At 43.7% G+C, this 25,443-nt stretch overlaps 1 protein-coding gene across 2 annotated transcripts in view; it reads right to left on the reverse strand.

The window, feature by feature from the left end:
• Positions 1 to 25,443, reverse strand: part of ACE (angiotensin I converting enzyme) — a 102,609-nt gene that overhangs the window by 24,257 nt on the left and 52,909 nt on the right. Inside the window, exons 20-25 of one of the 2 annotated variants that reach the window (XM_083147479.1) lie at positions 23,316 to 23,539; positions 19,798 to 19,942; positions 18,923 to 19,021; positions 17,996 to 18,118; positions 14,804 to 14,985; positions 13,233 to 13,753 (exon numbers count right to left, since the gene is read on the reverse strand). In XM_083147479.1, the coding sequence (XP_083003605.1) occupies positions 13,554 to 13,753; positions 14,804 to 14,985; positions 17,996 to 18,118; positions 18,923 to 19,021; positions 19,798 to 19,942; positions 23,316 to 23,539 (973 nt within the window). In that variant the 3' untranslated portion in view covers positions 13,233 to 13,553. Of the gene's footprint in view, positions 1 to 13,232; positions 13,754 to 14,803; positions 14,986 to 17,995; positions 18,119 to 18,922; positions 19,022 to 19,797; positions 19,943 to 23,315; positions 23,540 to 25,443 lie in introns of those variants that run through there. The other variant, XM_083147480.1, reaches the window with a different exon arrangement.

The following is a 25,443-nucleotide window of genomic DNA, read 5'->3' on the forward strand; positions in this document are numbered from 1 at the left end:
TTTAGGGAGCCAAGCAAAAATTTCAGGGTATTGTTGTAAGCATACACCCTCCAGCTCCACCCACTGCTTAGAGGTCCTGTTTCTAGTCCAATCAAGGATCCTATTGAGGACAATTGCCTGGTGGTACAATTTAATATCAGGCCGTTGGAAACCCCCTCGGTGTGGTGGCCCAATCAGGGTAGAATATTTAATTCTTGGTCTTTTACGGGACCAAACATATTGTTGAATTAGGTTCCTAACCGTGCGAAACCAGGACTGAGGAACATCAATAGGGAGAGCCTGGAGGGTGTATAGCAGTTTGGATAGAGTATTCATTTTTACAACATTCATCCTACCTATCCATGAGAGTTGTTTATGATGCCATTTACTCATACCTCCCAACTGTCACGATTACAGCGGGACAGTCCCGATTTTCGGGTCCTGTCCTGCTGTGCCACCCGCGGCAGGCATTGTCCCGCTGCGGGGGGTGGCAGTTGGGAGACCCCCCAATCTAGTAGAATAGACGCTGTGCGCATGCTCGTATGAAAATGAGGTCGCGGCTAATGAGCATAAGCCACACCCTCATTTGCATACGCCCCGCCCCCTTTTCGGGTGCTCGCGCATTTCATCACGACAGAAGTTGAGAGGTATGCATTTACTATAGTCCTAGCGCAGTGTTCGGATTAGCGGTTGAAAATTCAGGGATATAAGTTGAGATAGATAGTTCGGAATTTTTATTCCTAAGTGTTATTTAGGTGTTATTCCAGGAGAAAGGAAAGGAACTATTAAGGCCTGTTATAATATGGAGAGGGGTGGAAACATTGAGAGCGCATGATTTGGTCATATTGACTTTAAAATTGGAGAGGTGGCCAAAAGTCTCTAACTCATGAACTAAATGTGGGAGAGATACAGTATGGTCGGGTTTGTTAATATTGCCAAATGATCGTCTGCGAACATAGCTAGTTTATAATTCTCCTCCCCTACTGCAATACCTGTGATATTGGGGTTGGCACGGATAGATCTGGCTAGGGCCTCGATGCAAAGTACAAAGATCAGGGGGGATAATGGACATCCCTGTCTCGTGCCGTTGCTTATGGGAAACGACACCGAAAGGGAGCCCTTTACACGAACTCTATCTGTGGGGTAGCTGTAGAGTGCTAATATTCTATGTAAAGCTAAGGGGCCCAGGCCAATATGCTCCAACATCGATCGCATGAACTCCCAATCGACTCTATCGAAAGCCTTTTTGGCATCCGTGGATAAGAGAATCATAGGGATTCGGTTACTTGAAGCTAGGTGCAAAAGACTCAGGATTTTCGTAGTATTATCCTTGGCCTCTCGACCCGATACAAAACCGACCTGGTCATTATGTATCAGGGTGGGTAGCATCTTATTGAGTTTGTTGGCCATAAGTTTAGCAAAGAGCTTGGTCGACATTTAGTAGGGAAATAGGCCTGTAACTGGAGCATACCGCCGGGTCCTTCCCCGGCTTGGGCAAGACAGTAATGTGCGCCTCAAGGGATTGGGATGGAAAGGGGGAGTTTTCGGAGATAGAGTTAAAAGCGGAGAGAAGTATGGGTGATATCTGGTCTTTGAACATCTTATAGTAGGCGATGGTGAAGCCATCCGGCCCAGGACTTTTGCCTGTAGGACTCGAGGAAATAGCGCTATCTAGTTCTAGTTGGGTAACTCAAGGGCTTCTCTATCACTATCAGTGAGAGATGGGAAGGAGACTCTAGTTAAATAAGATTTTATCTGTTGTGTGGAACGGGACATATCTGTGTCTGGGTTCGAGTTACTCAGGTTATATAAGGCAGAATAATAGTTGTGAAAGCAGGAGGCTATCTCCAGGGTTTGAAAACACATGGAGCCAGAAGGGGTTTTCATGGAACTTACAAAGGAGGCCGTCCTTTGAGCTCTGAGAGCATTAGCTAATAGGCGACCTGGTTTATTGCCCCAGTGATAGAACCTGCCCTTGCACTTACGTATGGAGAATTTAACCCTATATGAGACCAGCTTATTCAATTGGTGTCGTGCCTCCATCAGTTCTACTGGGGGCGGGCAATTTGAAGAGGATTTGTGTTGAGCCTCTAGGGAATGTATAATTTGTAGGAGATTGGAAATTTGAGATGTTTTTTTGTTTCCTAATGAAGGATCCTAATTGAATAAGCGTGCCCCAGAGAACACATTTATGTGCTTCCCAAACAGTCAGCTTAGAGACATTGCCATTATCATTAATGTCTATGTATTCTTGTAAGGTTTTCTCAATTTCGCCTTTACAATATGAATCTTGTAGGAGATTCATTTAGTCTCCATGTCCATTGACCCTTGGGTCTAGGGGAGGTTTTAAGTGTTATAGAGATCGGAGCATGGTCCGACCATGTGATCGAGCCAATTGATGCTTGAGTTAACGTTGGGAGATGGTGGTGGCTGATGAACAAATAATCTAGAGGTGTGTGAACCTGGTGTGGGTGTGAATAGAAAGAATAGTCTCTATCAGAAGGATGTAGGACCCTCCAGGAATCAGCTAGCTGAAGACCATGTAAAACCTGTCTAACCTGACGATATTTCAAATCTGGGTAACTGAGTTAGAAGAGTCAGTGTACGGGTTCATAGTCCAGTTAAAGTCCCCCCAAAAATAACAGTCCCATTTAGTAATGGTTCAAGGGGAAGGGTTGTTCCTGATTAGGGGCATACACTATGGTGAAAGTGTATTGTTGATTGAAAATCAAGCAATTCAAGAGGTGACTTGTAATCTAGCTGAAAAAAGAATGGCAACACCTTTAGATTTACTATCCGGTGTATTTTTATAATAGGCGGTAGGGAAACGATTGTATGTTAGAGAAGGGCATCGGGTGCTGAGTTTAAAATGGGTTTCCTGAATCAATGCTACGTCAGCTCTTTCTGCCCACAGAGATCTGAGTAGGGTAGAACGTTTTTCCGGTATATTAAGACCCCTGGCATTGATAGAGAGGATTTTAAGTGTCTCTACAGTGGTCATGGAGGATGGTGCAGTAGGACTCGTACTGGTCGCTGTCTGAAGACCAACGCCACAGTGAGTATACAACAGAGTGCGGGTTAAGGGGTATGGGGGGGGGGGGGGGTGTCAGCGACTTCAGGGTGAAAGCAGTGTTATAATGCACATTTATATCTCTTCTATAGAAACCATAATGCTATACATATGTGTTAGTATGTTAGTTATGTTATTACGACTAGGAAACTTTTCATCGAACCTGAAAAATGAAAATTAAGATATCTTCCAGAGCAACTGGTATATCTCCTAGGCTAGAAAATGATATTTAGTTAACGATGGTAGGCCTGAACCTCAAACAAGGCCTAAAAATTACAATTTGAGAAAACTTCAAATAAGGTGGGGTAGTCCCCTTACGGGTAGATAATGTTACATTGTACCAGATGGCCCTCAATCTATCAGTCACCTCAATATAGCAATGTAAGGCAAAGAAACGTAACCTGTGTGGCCATTACAAAACTAAGGCTATAAATGGTATAAGTATAGTAAAGACTTTACGTATAATCTATCACAGTCTGTAGACATCCGGTTGGAGATACTAAAGGATAGTCCTGTGAGGGACTGAAGCAAAGAACTATACGACACAAAAGCAAAGTCTCACATGTCCTTGGAGATAGCACCTCGGGAGGAGCACTATGGCGTTTCTGGGGTATTGCGGCGATTGCCTGGGAAAGCGGCTCCTGCCAGTCGGGTGCTTCGATGGTCGGGAGGCTCAGAGCTGTACTTCAACTGCCTCTTGTGGAGTTCGTCGGTCAGCAGTTGAAGTGCCCTGCGTTGTTGAAGGGTGGACCAGGATAAGTCCTGGAAGATTTGGATAGTGTCGCCGTTGAAGTCAACCCCATCCAGTTGGCGGGTCTTACGCATGATTTCCTCTTTTTGAGAGTAAAAGTGAAGTCTGCGTTTGACATCTCTTGGTCTGTCTGAAGGGGAGCCGCGGGGTCTAAGTGTCCTGTGTGACCGCTCAAAGGTGATCTCATCATGTGGATCGTTGCCAAGGATTTAGTTGAATATTTTTGTGAGGGCATTTGTTAAGTCGGAGTTTGTAACTTCTTCTGGTAGGCCTTTGATGCGGATATTATTCCTCCTCCCTCTGTTGTCCAAATCTTCCAATCTTGCTGTAAGTTAATGTAGTTCTGAGGACTGCATCGATATTCTCTACCATAGACGCCACTGTTTTATCTGTAAATTCTTGACTTTCTTCCAACGATTCAAGGCGGTTCGCCAGGATCGATATATCCGATGCCATTTCTTCTCTGATAGCAGAGTGGATATCCTTTTTTGTAGAGTCTTGATAAACTATAAAATTTCAGTGATCTCATTGCCAATTTTGGAAGATCGTACAGACTGTGTTTCATCGGCAATGGACAGACTTGATGGCGGGGTAGAATTTTGCGGGGAGTCTGCAGCAATGTGTAGATTCAGGGATTGTGGGAGAGGTAAGGAGGAAAGGCCTCAGGTTCATCTGGGTGGTTTCCCCGGTACTTGTGTATTATCATGGCGCCCCCGATTTCCATTGCAGGGCATTGTACAACCAAAAAAATCGAGTCGCATCGCATGCGATGCGATTGTACCCGATTTTTAATTGTACAGGCACCCAGATGCCTGATTCCTATGTCAAATGCCCCCCCAGACCCGATTTTAGATTGTACACCCACCCTGATGGGTAATGACCATGTTAAATGCCCCCCCCCCCCCCATTGTTAACGCCACCTCACTATCAACGCCAACCCGAAGCATGGCGAGCACAGCGAGCCCGCAAGGGGCGGCGGTACGCGTCCTCCGACCTTTTCATACCCCTACTATCCACGTCGGCATGGAGTTGATTTAATATAGTGTGGCGGGCGCAGCGAGCCCTGCGAGGGGACGCGTAACACTTGTGAAGTAATGCGCGTGCATTCGCCACGCTTCGGGCTCGGTGGCTCGCTACACTATATAAAATCAACTCCACGCCGACGTGGATAGTGGGGGTATGAAAAGGTCGGGAGGATGCGTACCGCCGCCGCTCGCCACGCTTCGGGTTGGCGTTGATAGTGGGGTGGCGGTAACAATGGGGGGGCATTTAACAGTCATTACCCATCAGGGTTGGGATACAATTAAAAATCGGGTCTGGGTGGGCATTTAACATGGGAATTATCCCAAATGTGATGCGACGTGATATTAAAATTGTACACTCAGCCATACTGTGGTCCCCGGCTGCACCGCTGCGGTAGGCCGCAACCCGTGAGAGGGTAAGGAGACCCTCCACGGCTCCGCAGCACACACCGGACAGCTGGCGGGGGGTTCCGACAGCTGGAGGGGGCACCTGTATAAGCGGAGCTGCTCGGGAAGCGGGGTATTAGGTGATTAGGGCTCCTTTCCAGCGTCCTTCCGTGATGGCCGCCAAGCCACGCCCCGCCCCCAGTAGGTATATTAGTGAAACTAATGCTTAAAAAAAAAGTTATTTATTTACCCTCTAAAACAAATGGTGCCACAGATAAATTAAACATATTCCGTAATGGAGTACCTCATAATTAGACTGTAAGTCCTTTCTTGGACTGGAGTATTATATAACCCTCTTGTGTATGGTGAAATTATGTTATCCCTCAGAATTTGACTGATTAATTTATTGATCATAATTGGATTTCAATGTGAGTAGTTAAGAGGGGTACCTAACAAAATAATAGACTGAGTCTGAAATGTGTGCAGTGTTGACGATCGCTGAAACTTGGCGATGATTAAATTCACACTTATTTGGTACTCTCTATAATAGTACACCACTTATACCATGAAATGATAAAGGAAAAAAGTGCACCCAACCACGTGGCGGATCCATTGCAGCTGCTGTGTGGTGGATATTTTCTTATTTAACTCAGTCTTCCCTGGTTGTCTCCTAACTAGGTACTGACTGAGCCAATCACCACTTGCCTAACAATATCAGACAAGTTTGGGCAAACTAGTGAGGTAGGATACCAAGATGGGGATCAAACATGTATATGCAAAGGAGTTAAAGGTTGATCTACAGGTTGAAACGAGATGCAGGGGGTTCTTCAGCTTTTCACTGTTCCATTGTTGCCTCCCCTGTTGTCATCACATTGCAGTAGTGATCCAACATGGTCAAGAGAATGAGAGGGTACCCATAATTCAAGAAGACGATTGAGGTACAGCTGCCAGTTCTTATGGCTATAACATTGAATAACCGATGATAGAGATATAGATTTTAAGGTGCTCAACTGGAGGTAAGGAAAATAGTGGTAGTGTTGATTTAAAGGCATGGATGTACCTATGAGGCTGAGTAGAAACAGTTTATTACACATGAATAATTACAGAGGCTCAAAAAAGGAAATGTGTCCATACAGAACAGTGAAACAATACAATAGTCCTCAATTATTGTTTCTAGTAAGAAAAAAAATGCTTTACCACTCCGTTAAACGCACCTGAGTGATCTCACTAATGATTGACCTATATACTGGCAGATGTTCAATCGGAAAACCCTCATCAACCAAGATGGCAGTCCTGTTTCCCTCTGGGTCCACTATGATACATTTAATTAACAGTTGTAACCCTGAATTAAATTTTTTCCACTAAAGAATTGTCTAAACATAGCAATTGAATCTGCCATCACAACATTCACTGGCAGTGTATGGCATATCATAACTGCCTCTCCTCTAACTTTAAGGGTGTGACTGCAAGTCCTGAGTACAGTCCTTGGGGTACAAAATTTCCCTGAAAGTTCTCTGTATTTGCCCTTAATGTATTTGTATATAAATCATATCTCCTCTTAGATGAGTCTTTTCCAAAATAAACATACCAAACTGTCTAGCCTTTCCTCAATCTATATGTCTAGTGTCCAAGTCTCGAAAACACTGGCATCTGCTGGCAGAGTGAAACTACATCTTTCTCACACATGCACAAACACAGAAGGTAGCAGACTAGCTTTCAAAGCTTTTGCTCCGAGCAGGCTTACTAGTGGCTTTTATCAAGTTTGTAGTCCTTCTCTGACCCCTTTCTAGTATCAAGTTTTTTTTTTATTTTTATGGAATGGTGCCCAGAACTGTACACTATATTCAAGTTGAGGCTGTATAAAAAGAAAAATGTATATCGTAGCCAAATTACACTGTTTTTCCCTTACCTCTATGCCCTTTTTTTATGCATGCTTCTACCTTATTAACCCTTGCAGCCACTGCATGGTATTTAGCACTTTTGCCAAGTTTCACAACGAGCACCCACAAAACATTCTCCATTAAAAATTCCACTATATTTACCCCATTTAATTTATAGCTTGCATGATTGTGTTTAGTTCCTAAATGGATAACCATACAGTACGTGTCTATGTTAAACCGCATTTGGCCACCGATTCCTCCAGTTTATTCAAGTGCTTCTGTAGAGAACTATATCCTGCTCTAAAAATGTATTACCTTGTATAGTTTAGGGTAATGGTAGCAAACTCCAGTCATCGAGAGCTACCAACAGTTCACATTTTCCAGACAACCTACCGCTGCAAAAGTGCACTCATTACTCACTAACACATTTTCAAAGACAGTGGCGAAAGTTCGTCCCAGGCACCCGGAGGCAAGATGAATGTTGGTGGCCGCCCCCCCCCCCACTTTAATAAATATATATATATATATATATATATTTACACACACAAGGACGTTTCTGTCGTTAAAATTATCGTATTAGCAGCAATGCATGAAGTTGGTTGTCTAGATTTTTGCAGAAAATGTCCCCCCCAAAAATGTCCGCCAACTTGAAGGTGACATCTGTAAGGGAAGGTAGTGCACTACCTTGAAGTGTAAGATTTCAGGAGTGCTAGTGCGCTGTGACCGGCCAGAAACCCCCTGGCAACAAGCAAGAAATCCCTTGGAAACATGCAAAAAAAAAACCTGGCAAAACACATATAGGTAAAAAAATGATTAATTATGTATGTATGTATGGCAATGAGCTGGGTTTTCCGTTACTCACACTGTGTCCAGTGCACCGTAGCTTGGCTGTGGGCTTCAATCAGGGGAAAGCTGCTGGTGTAGAGGCTCAGTTCTGGAACAGTTTAAAACGTTTTTTTTCTCTGGAGAGCATAACTTTAGAGCCCATCTCCTGTCCATCTGGGACTGGCCAGAAGGAACAGGATCTCCTAACCCAGTCAGCGGACTGCTCCACTTATCTACAGTAGCCAGGCTCCTGCTGCATGGCTGCCACTGGCTGACTGGTCGCGCGGCACTGTGGTGACGTCATCAGCACACAGCGCTGGAGCCGCCGGCATCTGTGCAGCTGCACAGAGAGATGAGAGGAGCCGGGCGAGCTGCTTACGTAACAACATACAGCGCAGCAGACGCCCGGCCCGGCTAGCTAGCAGAGCGGTGAGCTTGTTGGGTTGGGGCACTGGAGGCACAGTGACAGCTCTCGCATGATGGGTGGCCTAGGGAACGGACTTAATATTAGTCACATTAAGTCCGTTCCCTAAGCCACCCTTAAGCCAGGAGGCAATGGAGTCAGTGCCCCCTACTGGCCAGGCGCCCGGCGGCAAATGACTCAATTGCCTCCGGGAGTTCCGCCACTGTTCAAAGATCCACATGTGGAGCTAATTACTCACTTGTGATTGTATGAGGAGATCTGGCAAACATTAACTGTTGGTAGCTCTCGAGGACTGGAGTTGGCTACCCCAGGTTTAGCGTCATCTGCAAAAATGGAAACTTTGCTCACTAAATCACACAGATCATGAATATATTTAAAAAGTAGTGGACCAGCACATAACCTTGAGATACACAACTTTTGACCAATGTGATAATGGTCCATTTACCACAACTCTGTTCTCTATAATCCAACCAGTTTTTGACCCAAGTACAAATGCTCAGCTCCCTTATTTTGTAGGTCAACTCCATGTGAAGCACAGTATCAAAAGGCCTTTGCAAAAATCGAAATAGACCACACGGACTATGTGTGCATCCGGCTCGCAGTATGCATGATTGAGCTCACCCGGAAATAAAATTCAGCATGTTTATTAGCATGTTGATTAACAAGAAGCTGGCTTTTGTGGAGTGTTACCCAGTGCTTGCCACAGCTTCTATTCTCCCTCTATGGGGGTTCAGCAGGGATGGGGGAACCTTCGGCCCTCCAGCTGTTGAACTACACATCCAAAACATGCCCTGCAATAGTTTTAGGATTGCCAAATAGCAAAATTGTAGCAAGGCATGCTGGGATGTGTAGTTCAACAACAGATGGGAGGGGCGAAGGTTCCCCATCCCTGGGGTAGAGGATAGCCCCGGTTAGTCAGGATCCCGACTTGGGATTTCAATGTCTGTATACTGACCATCAGGATCCTGACTGTAGGCCAAATTATCTAGCACCCCTGGTGGTGATTAATACCCCTTTCACACCAGACAAATAACCCTGATTGATCCAGAGTTTTTGCAGTGTCACCCCGTTAACGTGCGACATAAAAAGGCCATTTTGAATATCCCACGTCCAGCAACCATCAATCTGACCCAGGATAAAAACAGTTATTTCCGGGTCGGACTACTGTTGCTAAACAGTGTGAATAGGTAAACCAAGTCCCATTCACTTCTATGAACGAGGCAATAGCATCACCTCAGTGCTGCCTCCTCCCCATCCCCACCTGGTGCGCTGCTTCACCCCCCCCCCCCAGATGGCATCAGCGACCCAGCAATAAAAGTCGGGTCGTGTCAGCCGTAAACACTGTGTCGCTTCCAGTACAGACCAGTGTCCAAATCCCGGATGCAACCTGCCATTTGCCATGTAAAAGGGGTATTACATTTTTCTGTCCATTCATTTTGCATTTTGTTTAATACTAAAAAAAAAAAAAAAAAAAAATGAAACCTTTCTATTTTTCAAAGCTTTCTTACTGTGCAGCATTTTTTTTATAGGGGTTCCCTCCTTGGCCCCCTTCTGTTCTCCCTGTAGACCTCCTCTCTGGGTGCACCAATTAACTCATTTGGCTTCCAATATCACCTCTATGCTGATGACACCCAAATTTACCTCTCCTGATCGGTCGCCCACTGTTTTCTCTCAGGTTTCCAACTGCCTCTGCCATCTCCTCCTGGATGTCTGAGTGCTTTCTGAAGCTGAATATGGACAAAACCAAACTTATTATCTTTCCCCCACCCAGAGCTATGCCCCCTACTAATATCTCTATCACTGTTAACACCACCATCATCTCCCCCGTTCCCCAACTCCGCTGCCTGGGTGTCACTCTCTACTCCTCCCTCTTCTTTGCACCCCACATCTAAGCCCTGGCCCATTCTTTCCGGTTCCAGTTATGCAACATTGCTCGCATCAGGCCCTTTCTCTCACAGAGTGCAACTAAGCTGATCATCCAGTCACTGGTCATCTCACTTGACTACTGTAATGCTCTCCTCATCGGCCTTGCTCGATCCCAACTGGCTCCTCTCCAATCTGTCTAAACGCTGCAGCCAGGCTTATCTTCCTCTCCAGCAGCTCTAATTCTGCCACTCCCCTTCAACAATCTGTACTGGCTCCCATTCCCCTATCCTCTTCAAACACCTCACACTCACATACAGGGCCATCTCTAATTCCATTGCTCCATATATCTCTAACCTCATCTCCATTCATACACCCTCCCGCCCTCTACGGTCGGCTGATGACCGTCATCTCTCCTTCACCCTGATCACCGCTTCCTATGCTAGAGTACTGGACTTTGCCCATGCTGCACCCCTTCAGTGGAACGCACTCCCTCACTCCATTAGACTCTCCCCGACCTTGCAAAGCTTCAAACGGGCACTGAAAACTCACCTATTCAAAGCGTACCCTTCCACTGCATAAACTAGCTGGTTCTCCGACCCCTTGCCTGTTTACATCCTGCTATCTAACCACCACCCACTCACTTGCACCTCTTGTAATCTGTCTATCTCCCCTTCCTACTAGATTGTAAGCTCCATGTAGCAGGGCCCTCTTCCCTCCTGTTGTCAAAGCCCTCTTCTATACACAAACACTCAGTAACCATCTTCGTCTGCATACTCCTCTCCACCATTGGCCTCAAACCTCTAGTATGTTGATTGAGTCCTTACTACTTATATTTAAGCTGTAATGTGTATTGAACTGTGGCCCTCTTTATTTGTACTCCTATTTGTTATTTATTCAATGTTATGCCAAGTTTTGTCTCTCTGTACGGCGCTGCAAAACACTTGTGGCGCCTTATAAATAAAATAATAATAAACCTGCTGAAAATTTTCGCTCAGTACTGTGTATACAAACATGAGACATGTGTACCAGCCTCTATCATTGGTTTTGGATCTGTATTTCGTTTTGCAAACTCACTATTGTGGATTTTGGTGTTTGAAAAATCTATATTGTTTGCACTGTAGAGTGGCATTTTTTGTCCACATGCTGCTGGTTGATAATTATTTTTCCCAAAAATCAGTTTTTGAACTGGGAACATGATGCAAACTACATGCATCGAGAAGCCCTTTGATTCACGCAAAGTATAGTGCAGCATACAGCAGCGTTCCCCACAATACTATTGAGCTGAGCCCAGAGTCTGAGCAATTCAGTAGAGTACAACACAGCCCCACAGAAGATTGCCTTGACACAAAACGAGTCCCAACTGCGGATCCTTACATAAAAATGAAGAAGTCTTGTGAAAATCAGATTTCGGGAACATGGAGTGTGATCAGAGTCTGGCAGGAACACCTGAGCCACAGCTCGGGTCGACACGGATTACCACTGAATGTTTTAGTGATAAGCAGTTCAGAATTCAAACTGCTCATCTCTAACACAAACAGGATGACCTAGGAAGTGACACCGCAATACATACTCCAGCTATTTACAGTATATAATCCGGGTAAAATGTTGAAGAGTTTGCATTGTGGTCACAAACGTGCAAATGATAAAAATAAAAAAATCCTTTGACAACTTCTGTGAATAACTGATTTGCTCACTTAGCAAAAGCATGTGTTTTATATGGTAGACTGGGATTTAGTGTCAAAGCTAGCAGATGTCCTTTCATGATTACAGATCTTTGGGATTGCTGGCCACTTGCTCTTGCTGTGTTCACAAGAAGACTTGGCACTGAACCGTACCCCTAATCCAATAACATGTCAGAGACACATTTATTTTATTAAACTTAGAATACCCTTGTGTGCCTAGACATACAGCCCACTTCATCACCTTTCTAAGTTCATTCCTTCACAGCTGTCAGGACAGATGGAGTCACACACCCCTCACTCAAGCTCAGCACAGTGCCAAAAAGTTTATAAATAAATGGAGAAAAACTAAAGACAAAGCTTTAAAACAAGTGAAACTGAGCAATCATGGATAGTAGTTGAGCTTAAGTACTATCTAAAAATGGTATCGTACCTTACAGCTGCTAACAGAGGAGACCACCATGCTGTTGGAATATGTATATACAGGTGGCGGTGGTATGGCAGAGTGTATGTACATACCAGCAGAAGCCCTGAGACAACAAGCAGCACAGTACTTACCAAGTGTAGTGGTTTATTAAAAGTAGAAATGTGAAGATGCAGCTGTACTCACATCAACGCATACACAGACAAGTAGCATGGAAATCATATAGGTCACTAGCCTGTACCTGGGTAGTGCTGCAGATGCAAGTGGCACCTGTTTCTGTATAGTGGCTTTCTGGCAGCGCAGATGCAGAAGTTGCAGGATCTTACCTGATGCCAAGTGGAACATGTTTGTTTGTCACTGTGGCACCCTAACAATGACAAGATGGCACCACACATGCACCGTACTAGGTGCAGTGACCACCTTGGCTAGTGTTTGAAGTGTCCCTATGGGAACCAATATGGAATATGCACAGCACCACCTTTCAACCTCAGTTAGATGAACTAAAAACAAAGCTCATAAAGGTTGGTAGAAATTAGTTATATAGGGGAGGCATAATGCCCTGTCACCTAATTCAGGACTTTCATTAGCTCCTAGTTGATTTGATAGATTGATTTGGTACTGGCTGAACAAATATTCATAACAAACGCTCTCCAAGACTTCCAAACGTTAAACTGTACCTGCTCTCACTACTTCCCATACTAAGCCACCATGCCAATTGTACCAATCTGCTTATTTAAGAGGTTTTGTTTAACACTTCATATGTTGGCTATCTTGTTGCTGGGCCCTCACTAACCTTTGTTTTCGTTTATGCATTTTGTTTTATACCTTGTAGGTCTTTGTTTTATCGGTTCTGCAACACCTTACCGATCGATAATGATAATATTAATAATAATAAGTCTACAAATAATTGTAACCAGCAAAACTGTAAGGTTTCCACACACAATATTTTTATTGCTCCCATTGAAGAAAAAAAAAAAAAAAACTATTTTGATCACAAACCAATTATTAAATTTGGTCTTACCATTTGCCCCAAACCTCCCTTCCCATCAGCACCTCTGTAAAAGTACATCCTTTAAAATTTGGTTTTGAAGGCGCTAGTGGATTGCTCTTCCAATGATGAAGTTCTTTGCATAGTCAACAAGATTACCCCTGATGCGACTCATACACTGAGTGTTCCCAGTTTTTGGAATGCTGGCGAAGGACTTTTAGCTGCGAAGGGCACTCTGCTAGTTTGACGTGCTCCATATTATTTTAGCTCCAGTTCAGAAGAGGACTTCTTTGCCCTACGCTTTGTTTTTGAGTACTTGACGCCCAAAAAGATGGTAATTATAACCAGGATTATGCCAATTGCCAAAAGGACCCATGCTCCTGCTGATGCCTGCCCTTTGCTCAAGGACAATCCCAGGAAGTCTACATTGCTTGATGGCTCAATGGTAACCGATGGAACTAGGAAACAGTAACGTTTGGTATACAATAAGTAAAGAGATACAAGTTTTACATTTAAAAGGAGACCTAGGCTCCTCTTTTCATATCTAACATCCATTTCCTTCTCCCCACCCATATCCACTCTTTTATTGGTGCTTTCACAAACGGCTATGCTTGCAATTCTTGCGTTACCTCCTTTTGTTATGTGTGACAGTCTCTGATAACATGCTATTTATCACCAATACCATGATCATGTCTGTAAGTCATACTTTCTTATTAAGAGAAAAAAATAAATGACCAGCAGTTTCAGGACCAAGTCAGATTTTCTGATGGTACGCAGTACCAGCACAGTTGTTGGTATAATTTATTCCTCTTATAACTAGTGCTGGAAACTGAAGGAAAATAAAATCTGAAACTTAACGGGAGGTAAATTCACTAAAGAAAACCGATATGATGTTGCCCATACTACCCAATCCGATGCAGTCTCAGATTAGGTCGATCATTTTCTAGGATGCGATAGAGAAAATCAGATTGTTATGGGCAACATCTCCACTTGATATTTAGAAGTTTTAGTATTCAATGTGTGTGTCGATATTTCTGACAGTTGGGAATATTGGCACATTTTGACAAAACCTATTATTCAATCTTAGACTGTCAGAAATGTTCCGATGGTTGGAAAATACGTTTGGCTAAGAACTGGCCAATCTGTTTTCAACAGTGCAGATTCGTCTTTTTACAAAGTTTATTCTGCTTTAGGGAAAATGCATCCATGTGTCTGAATATAGAGTATTGGAGCTATGACTAAGCTACATTAAACGTTTAACTTAGGCGAGTTCCGCATGGTCAGGGGTTTTCGAGGGTAGAGACTATATTATATAGATTACCTGGTGTTTACAAAAGGTACTACTGCAGGACAGTACATTGCTTTGGTGGAATTCCATTGTAATACCCCATATATACACATGCAAGTTAATGAGACTAGTCATTTTGAGTATATCCTGAGACATAGTTTCAATAACTTTTATTTATATTACTAACATACTGTATACAGTATTATTGCAGCATACCCACCTGGAGTCCAGTTGTACTCTGGCCATCCAATAGTTTCGCCATTTTTAGTATTTTGCTCATCCAGCCAGTTGATAAGAGGCTTAAAATATTCAAGAAGGGCATGAGCTGACATATTCCGCTGCCCAGTGATTGCTTCCATGACATCTGGCCAAGGTTTGCTATTGCCCAATTTCATGGCATCTCTGAAAAAATGGATATAAGTTTTATATAATAAAAAGTATATAATTTTTAAAGCATGCATAGTTAAATAAATGTTATATGATAACCATCCATAGATCTACGCATTACATCTAAAAGCGGTATGTAGAGTAGTGCTGCTTTCCCACTGCCAATCCGTTTAAAGAACCGGTATTTTTAAACTATTTAAAACTGTATTCGCTTTCACATTGCAGTAGATTACCGATTTAAATAACGTTTAAGTACCATTCACACTGCAGTAATACCGTTTAAATCCCTAGTGTCCCCTGGTACCTGTCCTGCCCCCCCTCCCCCCGTACCTGCCAGCTGGTACCCTCGCTTCCCCCCCTGCCCTGGTACCCCCTCCCCCACCTTGCATCCGGGCAGCATGGTAGGCAGAGGGTATTCAAGGGCTCCTAGTCGGCAGGTCCCAGACTGATTGCTGAAAGCATCATGCAGGAGGAGGCTGGTGCACAGACAGCCGGGGCACTGGGTATCCGGGCAGCGCAGTCCGTGCTCAGGAGGAGGACGCAGATGAAGTTCCATTAGGAAATTGTCATTTCATCTACGGGGGTCCCTGCCGCGAATGGTAAATAGCGGAGATGTTCATTAAATATGCACATATTTAATAAGCGGCTCATTACATATGCACATATTTAATGAACGGCTTTGCTATTTCCCATTCGTGGCAGGAAACCCCCGCCGATGAAATGACAATCTCCTAATGGACATTCCTCCGCGTCCTCCTCCTGAGCACAGACCGCGCTGCCGGATCCCCAGTGGCCCCGCTGTCTGTGCACCAGCCTCCTCCTGCATGATGCTTTCAGCAATCAGTCTGGGACCTGCCGACTAGGAGCCCTTCAATGCCCGCTGCCTACCATGCTGCCCGTACTCTGCCTACCATGCTGCCCGGATGCAAGGTACCAGCTGCAAGGTACCAGGGCAGGGGGGGGAAACGAGGGTACCAGCTGGCAGGTACGGGGGGGGGGGGGAATGGGGGCAGGACAGGTACCAGGGGAGGGGGAAAACTAGTGTAGGATCTTAAATACCGTTTAAGAGGCATTCCCACTGCCTAAAAAACAGCTTTGAAGCGTGTAGGACTCTGCTTTTTAACCGTGTTGAAATACCGGTTATCTTTAACCGGTAAATCAACTCTGGCTTTACCACTGCAGCCTTAAACGTTTAGAAAGGGGAAAAAAACGGCAATATACCATTTAAGATCTGCAGTGGGAAAGGGGCATTATCTTGTCTCTTAATAGAAGTTTTTCATGTAACCAAATAGATATGTTAACAGGATGGCCATTAATGTAAAGAAAAACGGTACTTGTTTCCTAGAACGGCCACACCGATGTTGATCGGGTCGGTCGCATCGATCGCATGCGATGCAACCGATGCGATGGTCCCGATTTTTACATTGATTGAAATGTGAATAGAGTCCCTGGGACCCTATTTTACATTGGATTCAATGTAAAATTCTCCCCAGACCCCAATTTTAACCCCGGCACCCCACGATTGACGCCAACCCGAAGCGTGGCAAGCCCGCGAGGGGCGGCGGTACGCGTCCTCTGACCTTTTCATACCCCTACTATCCATGTCGGCGTGGAGTTGAGAATATAAAGTGTGGCGAGCCCTGCAAGGGGACGCGTATACCTGTGAAGTTGGTCAATCGTGGGGTGACGTTCACAATGGGGGGGGGGCATATACAATGAGAAATGGGCCATATTGGCCCATTTCCCATTTTTTCCCGATTACAATGTTAAAAATATTTTAACATTGAACCCTATGGCAAAATCGGGTGCATCGCGTCGGTCGCGTCGCGTGCCATGTTAATGCACCCGACCGACGCGATGGACCCGATTTTTCCTTGGCCGGCAAAATGAACCTGATTTAAAAGGAAATCGGGTCCATCGGGGGTAATCGTGTACCTTAAGTTAAGGTACACGATTACCCCCAATTGTGGCCGTTCTAGGAAACAAGTACCAGAAAAACTTACTTGTGAAAACATAAGGTTGTAAAATAAGTATAATTTGAGATGCAAGATAGGGTTACCATTCCAGATTACATTTAATGAAAGAAACAGTATAGCCATTTACAAGCCATGTTCTACAAAGATTCTTGTTGTACATCTTCCCATCACGCCAACCTAGCAAGTACATAATTAAACCATAGGTAGAAGTCATCATTTACTCTCCTGTATGCACAGCTGTGCTATAAAAATCTGCCAAACTCAGCAATGATGTGACTGGACACATATATCCAGGACTGTGTGAGGGCTTGTTGCCCTTCTACACAGTACATCAGTCTATATATTGCTACTTTTGGTACTTGCCCTTCTACTCAAGTAACAGGCTCATGAGCTTCTAGCTTTTTGCCACCGGTCTTCCATTGGGCCTACATTGAAGATGAAGCCAAGGCATCAATTTTGGAACTGTTCCCAACACAACTCTACTGATGGTCCCATTCCTTTTAGTTCCTGGCTCCATTCCAGTGACCTCTTTATGCTCACTCCTCCAGGTAAATACTGCCATCTATGCACAGCTGCTACTTCCTGGACCCGTGGGATTTAAGTATATCCAGCTAGCCAAGGTTTGTGCCATGGGATTACATGATTTCTGGGTGCAATCTCTGTCTGTCAACTCAGACAGGTGGCACCTACTGTATAATCATGAATCCTAGGATTGAAAGAAACAACCTGGGATTTGCCTTCATAAAGAATCATCTAATATCAATAAAATATACATTTTAAATGGAAAGTTTCAGAATAAGTAATAATTTTTTGCCCCTGTGTATCATTGTCAAATTGATTGCATTTAAATTACATATGACTGAATGCAGTATTACAAGCAGATTCCAGGCTGTGGAAAAATGATATTTTCCAGGTTAAATCAGTTAATCTGGAAATCTTGAAAATGTAAAACCGATAGAAAAGCAGAATGAGATACAAAGTACAAATTTAAAGCGTATACAAAAAGGAGAAAAACGAAAACCTGAATAAGATATCAGCTTATTTCTCACCCAAGCAATTTTCCTGCTTCTTTGGACTGATATATATCACATGTATGCAGAGGTCCATTCTGATTTGCGGCTTTGCACAGAGCCTCATGAAACTGGAACTGAATCACAAAACTGATGAAGTACCTTAAAAGAAAAAAGAACACGTAAATTCCCAACGGAAACCAAGATGTGGTAATCTAGGTTTCAGAACTACAAGCAGGGGTTTAAGTGGGCCAGAACTGCCCACCCACAGCAGCGCTCCCCAGAGCCTTGTACGCCCGCCACGGCACCCTCTCGCCAGCACCTCACACACACCAAAAGGAGAAGGACAGATATCATGTGTACAGTAGTACCTCTAGCCAGGAACTGCTCTGCAGCAGTGTCTGCACCAGCTCCCCCACCATGACTAATTATATGCACTTGTCACTCCGCTACCACCAGGTTCCCCACATGGATAAAGCCTCAACTGGAAGTCAAAGGAGGTCACCTGAGTGGTGGAGGCTGTTTGTGTGTGGATGGGGTAGTAGAGAGTGCGTGATGGGGGAAAAGGAGTTCCACCACCTCTCAAGGACAACTTTAAGCCCTGACTTGCAGTTTTGTAATAGTGCTTTTGTATTACAGCATTAATTGGTTTAATGACATAACATTAGGACTGGATCTTCAAACTCTGGGCCACTGCAGCCATCTTGTGATGAGAACTGTGGACTTCATCACATTGATGATATTTCTAACTAAGCAATTAGAAGAATTATGGAGTTAGATGTAACAACTGAGACTAATACTTTGAAAATTTCTAATTAAAAAAAACAAAATCAGTTTATCGTGTAAGCAAACCTATCCAAAAGTATAATATAAGTTTTCAAAGTGTGTTCAATGAAAGCATCTATAGTGGCATAACCTACTAATACTTTATATGTTGCTTTGAATCCTTGACAGCCATTTTGTTACCTGATGTATGGGACACTGGCTGGAATATGGAATTTTGCTCCAGGATCAAAATCATCTTCAGACCTCAGGACTGGAGGACACAAACCCTGATATTTTAGCCTGGATTGATAGGGATATATATATAAGTAAATCAGTAGAACATACTATAAAATGCACAAAAGGTAACTGAATACATTATAAAAACATTATTGTAAGATTTAATTTTTCACTCAGATATGCTCTATACCTATAGAAATATTATATATACAAACGGAATGGGATCATTCGTCAGACTGCATTTAGGTCTACAGTCATTAGGTCGACCCCACTAGGTCAACTGGCAGGAAGGTCGACCTGACTTAAGGTCGACATGGGCCAAGGTCGACATGACTTAAGGTCGAATTTGCATAAAGGTCGATATGAGGAAGGTCGACATGGGTTTTTCACTGTTTTTTGATCCGAATGTCGACACAGTCGACATGGACACCGTTGGCAATGAGAATCGGACCCTCGCATCGCTCGCTTCGCTCGCAATGCTTCGGGCACGGTGCCTCGCTGCGCTCGGCACACTATTTTATTCTCCCACCACGCCCTAGTGGATGGTAGGGCATGAAATACCGCCTGTCGGCACATGTCGGCTCAAAAAACAGTGAAAAACCCATGTCGACCTTATGACCAGTCGACCTTCCTCATGTCGACCTTTATGCAAATTCGACCTTAAGTCATGTCGACCTTGGCCCATGTCGACCTTAAGTCAGATTGTCCTTCCTGCCAGTCGACCTAGTGGGGTCGACCTAATGACTGTAGACCTAAAGTTCATTCTAATAGATGACCGCATCCCATACAAACACACACAGACAAACTTTTTTAATGGCGTCCTATTTTATTAAACAGACCTGAGATTCCACCATTCCTGGTTATACTCTGTATCTGGTATTCTTCCATCAAACACCTTCCACCGCCACTGGTCCATCAGATATCCAAAGGGTAGGAAGGCAATTTTATCCAGTGCAACACTCATAAGGTAATTAATATCACTCTCTAGAGAGAAAAGAAAAAGTTTGTCTTATAAAACTTCTAATCTCACACTCTATTTGAAGGCACAGAGGTGGCCTGGTAGGTGTGTGTGTGCCGGTGACCAGCAGAAATGACAATGGGCCAGATTCTGGTTCACTTGCAAAAGCAAATTCTCTAATGGACAAAACCATGTGTACTGCAGGTGGGGCAGATGTAACATGTGCAAAGCGAGTTATGCTAGGTACACAACAGAACAATCATGATCGTAAGACGACTATTTGATGGATGCACGATCTGCATCCGAACAGATTCCCATCTGTACCCAGTTGAAAGGATCGTTTTCAAATATTGACTGCAGCAGGTAGGATCTGCAAAAAAAACAAATGACCAGCGGGGACGCACATCGGATACAGATCTAAAACATGCCAAATTTACATACAATTGGTCGAGATTGTACCGAAATTGGAGGGATTAAAGCCAAATCGTTATGGTGTGTACCCAGCATTAGATTTGGGCGGTGTTTGGACTTCAAATGCATATCTATATTGCAGTGTAAAAAGGGGGCATGGTCTATACTCACTGGGCTGCCGCGAGGCCATGCCCCCATTTTTTGCAGCTGTGGGGGCCATGCCCAGCAGCTCTGTAAGCTGCTGGCCATCCCCCTGCCCCTCTGCCAGCAAGAATAGACACTGCAGGCACATCGCAAAAACCTGGGATGTTCCCGCGATGAGCGGGACAGTTGGGAGGTATGTAGACCCAGGAAGCTTATAAAGGGTGAAATTATAGTACATATTATATAGAGTATATTTTTAAAAAAAGTGTGGAATATAGACCATGATTAAAGACTCCCAAAGCAAGTCTGCTTTCCCAGCATACTGTAGTAATAGTAGACAGATAGTTAAAAGGATCAGGGCCTGGTCTATACAAATAATGCAGCAGGTTAAGGTGGCCTTTCCCCAGAGGTCAGTGAGGATTTAATGCTCAGAGTAACTTTCACACTAAATCTTAGGCAACATCTGACCTAAAATATAATCCGGGGTACATCAAAGCTCCTTCCATTACAAAATGGAAGAAATACTGTACGTACAAAAATTCTGAATCTATTTTCGGTGTATGCAGTCAGAATGTCCACAATGCGTCAGCATTAAACCTAACTGAAACGTTGATTTTAAGACAGTGATCCTAATTCAGACCTGATCAAAAATGTAACATGTGCAGACAGAGTTAAGCTGGATATATACATCTGAACGATTTCAGGCCTAAATGTCCGATTTTGATGGCTCGTACAATGCAGTGTGTGTACACATTGTGAGGTGTTTTGGTACAATTACAATCCAAGGAGTGGGCCCGCGGGTCGGGAGAGGAATTGTGTGATCTTATGTACTGCACACTTGGGACTTAGGTCCGGTCCGCTCACATCGGCGCCTTCGTTTGCACAGTGCTGATGTTTCAAGTCTGCTCATGCGCAGACACATTTTTGCACATTTGCAGATGCAGGGTGCGTGTGGCCAAGGTGAACAAATTGTACGCACCCACCATTGCAGACGGGAGGCATGGAGGGGTGTGGGGCTGGGCCATTTACATATGGGAATGCCCATTGTTTCATGGGCGTTCTCATGCAAATGCCCTGATGACGCGAGTGCGGACAGCTGACATCACCGAATGTCAGCTGCCCGCCCACTTGCTCCCGAGCATCCATGCATATGTCAGTGACTTCAGAGTCACTTATTTGTGTGCACCTTCGCAATCATCGAATGACGTGGGGGTTTCCCTCGCAGCCTGTGAATGGATATTTATGTTAAACATCCATTCGCAGCAAGTGCGTGCCAACACACACGCTGCGAGGGGGGCGGATGGGGTTTGATGGACTCGCAGGGCTGCAAATTCGCAGCCTAGTGAATCAACCACACCACCACCCATGATATGAAGATGCTGCTAACAAGCAGTATGCTGGGGTTACAGATCTTACCATAGATCTTATGTCATATTACACACACAAGGGAAATAGTGACTGGGATGGTGGTTCTGATGTATGGCCAGCTTCAGATTTGGGTTAGTTACTTTGTTTCTGTGCAGGGTAAATACTGGCTGCTTTATTTTTACACGGCTATTTATTTAGATCCCAGTTTGAACACCCCCCACCCAAAACGCTCTCCGCACCAGTTACATCTGTACCTGCAGAGCACATGGTTTTGTCCATTACAGAAAAAAAAAAAGGTGCTTTGCGATCAGGTCTAAATTAAACCCAGTGTTAGGGACAGAACACCACTACAACCACCAGACAGTCTACTTTGTCAATATTCAGAATGTTATGCCGACATGGTTGTTGTTATTAATGACATTCTGATTACTGTATGTTGACATTTTGAACATGTCAACATTGTTACAACTACGTCTGTCAAGACATGTATACATTTTGAATGTTGACATAATATACAGTTCCTGTTTATAGATAGTTGCTTACTGTATGTAACAGGTTCTGTTTGTTTCCCTTATTCATCCACTATTTGTTAGCAAACCTCACATGCCTTTAAACATTTCCCTTTAAATTACAGGCATGTTTTCCATTAGATATGCAAGTAACCCAGCTGTTCGTTCAGATGTGTTCTACTGCATGCTTTGGCCATTTACAAAGCTGATTACTCCCAATACACTATAAAGATTATATTTTAAATTAGGTAATTTACACTTATCTGCACCACTTTTAAATAGCTTATCGTGGCTGCAACTTGACAAATATAAAGAATGGTATTTTCTTTTCTACAAATCATAATTTTCATTTCTATTGTAAGCTACCTTAGATGTTTAAATAGACAAAGGTATTTTATATTACTTTACTGTTCCAGATTAATACCAGCTGCTAGCACGAACACTTTTTACTGTACACCATGGTGAATGGTGGATGTTATCAGGACTACCTATTTTACCTCTAAATTAAAGGTTACACATCCAAAGATTGAAAATCATTTCGCAATAGAGAAGGCAACAGGACTTTCCCAATGTAATGCAACTTGGTATGTTGTGGTGCTAGATAGGGGTGTTATCGCTCTGCAGTTTAAGAAATGTTGACAAGATTATCAAGTAAAGTAGAAAAGCAATTCAGGGGGAAAATGACAAGGTAACCGCTATAGTAAATCTTCAAAGCGGTCAAATTCATCCCATCACAAGGAGACATCTTAAGGCCCATACACACTGGGCGCGGCTATCAGCTCAAAGCCGCCCAGTGTGTATGGCCCGGCGATGACCGGTGAGCGCTGCTGCTCGCTCCCGCATGATCACCGGGAAAGCTGTTCCTCTAGTTTCCAGTTAACATTTCTTTTGAACCAAATGCAATAGAAAACATTGAACATGTGACATTGATCTCCGATCACAGGCGCCAATTTGACCCAATTTATACCTGCATTGTCCTCTACTTTTTCCAGAAGTCCAATACTGTGGAGATGCTTTGGTGTGGACACAGACAGAGCCAATACATCCCCGATAGCCTCATGGAACCCAGGATTAGCACCTTCCCGAAATGTAACTGGTAGGTCTTTGTACTGCAGGAAATACTGAACATGTCCCATCTCATGATGAACTGTGATAAGGTCATCCATGTTGACTACAGTACACTGTTTAATCCTAAAAATAAAAATTAAAAACCAGATATGTTGTTTAGAGCTATTTAATAAAATTTTAAATCTTATTGGGATTTAAAAAAAACACCATGATTTAGCAAACATTTACCTAGCATAGCCATAATCTATAAAGCCACTGCCCATAATCATTAAGTAGCTCCTAAGTCATAAATGTCCTTATTTTGCAATTTATATATTGGTATTTCCAGTTACTTTGAAATCTCGAGCCATGAAAATAATTTAGTCTACAAGAATATCTGGTAAGTGCCATTCATCTTTTTGGTATGGCAATCATTTCTTCTGCATGCTACAAAAATATATTCTAGATTAAAAATAGTCATTACGTGAAATGGGTTTTAAAAGGACCATCAAGAATATCAGCACAATGTTAGTCTATCTCTGTGCCATTCTCTTCATATACGTGACAGGCAGGGATATTTTACATACTGTAGTTAGATGGATTTTAGACATTGGTTCCCAAGCTGTATGAGACTGATACACAGTCTCCCCCAGAAACATGGTAAATAAGATAGCTAGTAGCTAAAAGAAAAAAAAAAAGTGTAGTACGACGATATTAAAGACTTATGGCCACTAAATTATCACATGCTCAAACACTATGGGGAAATGTAACCCCTTCAGTTTTTTTTTTTTTTTTTTTAAAGGTAGTGCTCCCCACTGGGCAAGTTATTGTTTGGGGGGGGGGTGCTACCTAACAAAAACAAAAAAAACCACCACGCTCCCATTCCCCCGGACCGGGCAGCTATTCCAGCCCCACTGCCTAGACACTATACCAGCTACTGCCTCAGTGGCGGAACTTGTGAGTATTTGGCCGGGATGCAGTTAAAATCCCGGCGTTCAGGATCCCGGCGTTCAGAATCCCGACCGACGAAATCCTGACACTTTCTCCCTCCGTGGGTGTCCATGACACCCTCGGAGGGAGAACAAATTAGTGTGCCGAGCGTAGTGAGGCACCGGGCCCGCTGCATGGCGAGCGCATCGAGCCCGCAAGGGGGGGGGGGGGGGGGGGCGATCCACGTCCCCCCATTGTCGGGATTTCGGCGGTCGGGATTTCATACTGAATCCATTTGGCCCAGGTGCAAAAAAAAAAAAAAAGAATTTTGGCCCCCCTCCTCCACTCCAACCCAAGTTCACAATATGCTACACAAAAGTGGGCCCTTTAGTCCTCAGGGGCCCTGGTGCAATGCACCTGCTGTACCAATGGTAGTTCCGCCTCTGTACTGCCTAGCCCTGCACCCGGTATGTCAGTAGTCGGCACCGGAGACTTTCATAAAAAAGCCGGAGGGGAGGAAGAGGCACGGTAGAGGAGAGGGAGCCAGGTAGCGCTGAAGCTGCCTGAGTTCAGTGATTGAACTCAGCAGCGTTGCACGGCTCTAAACAATCCCGGGATTTTTCCGGGCTTGCCAGACTGGACACTGAGGCACAGCACGGAAAATTATTGGGATTACCATTTAAGGGGTTAATAGGATGAGAGATTAAGAAATAGAGATTTGGCAAGAAACTCCATGATTTTTTTTAAAGCGCCAATCATTTACACGGCAAAACCAGTTTCATTTTGTGTAAATGTGTAAATGATTGCCGCTTTAAGAAAACTGGAGATTTCTTGCCAAATCTCTCACTTTGATTCTCTCATCCTATTAAATTTCACCCTACAAGTGCATTTCAGTATATAAATTTAGTGTATTTTGGTGAGTCCATTGTAAGTTCACCACTGTATTTTGTACATGTTTATATAAATGTAAACTCATTTCACTGCTTTTTAAAGGAAAACTAAAAAAAATTATAGGCCACATTCCAAACACCTATAAAATACATTATTCATTAGAAATGTATACCAGATGTACTTTAAAATGTAACCACAAATTTGGATGAACAAACTTAAAGCTGTGA

Source organism: Crinia signifera, chromosome 6 (assembly GCF_055691185.1).
Source record: "Crinia signifera chromosome 6, ASM5569118v1, whole genome shotgun sequence".
Lineage (NCBI taxonomy): Eukaryota > Metazoa > Chordata > Amphibia > Anura > Myobatrachidae > Crinia > Crinia signifera.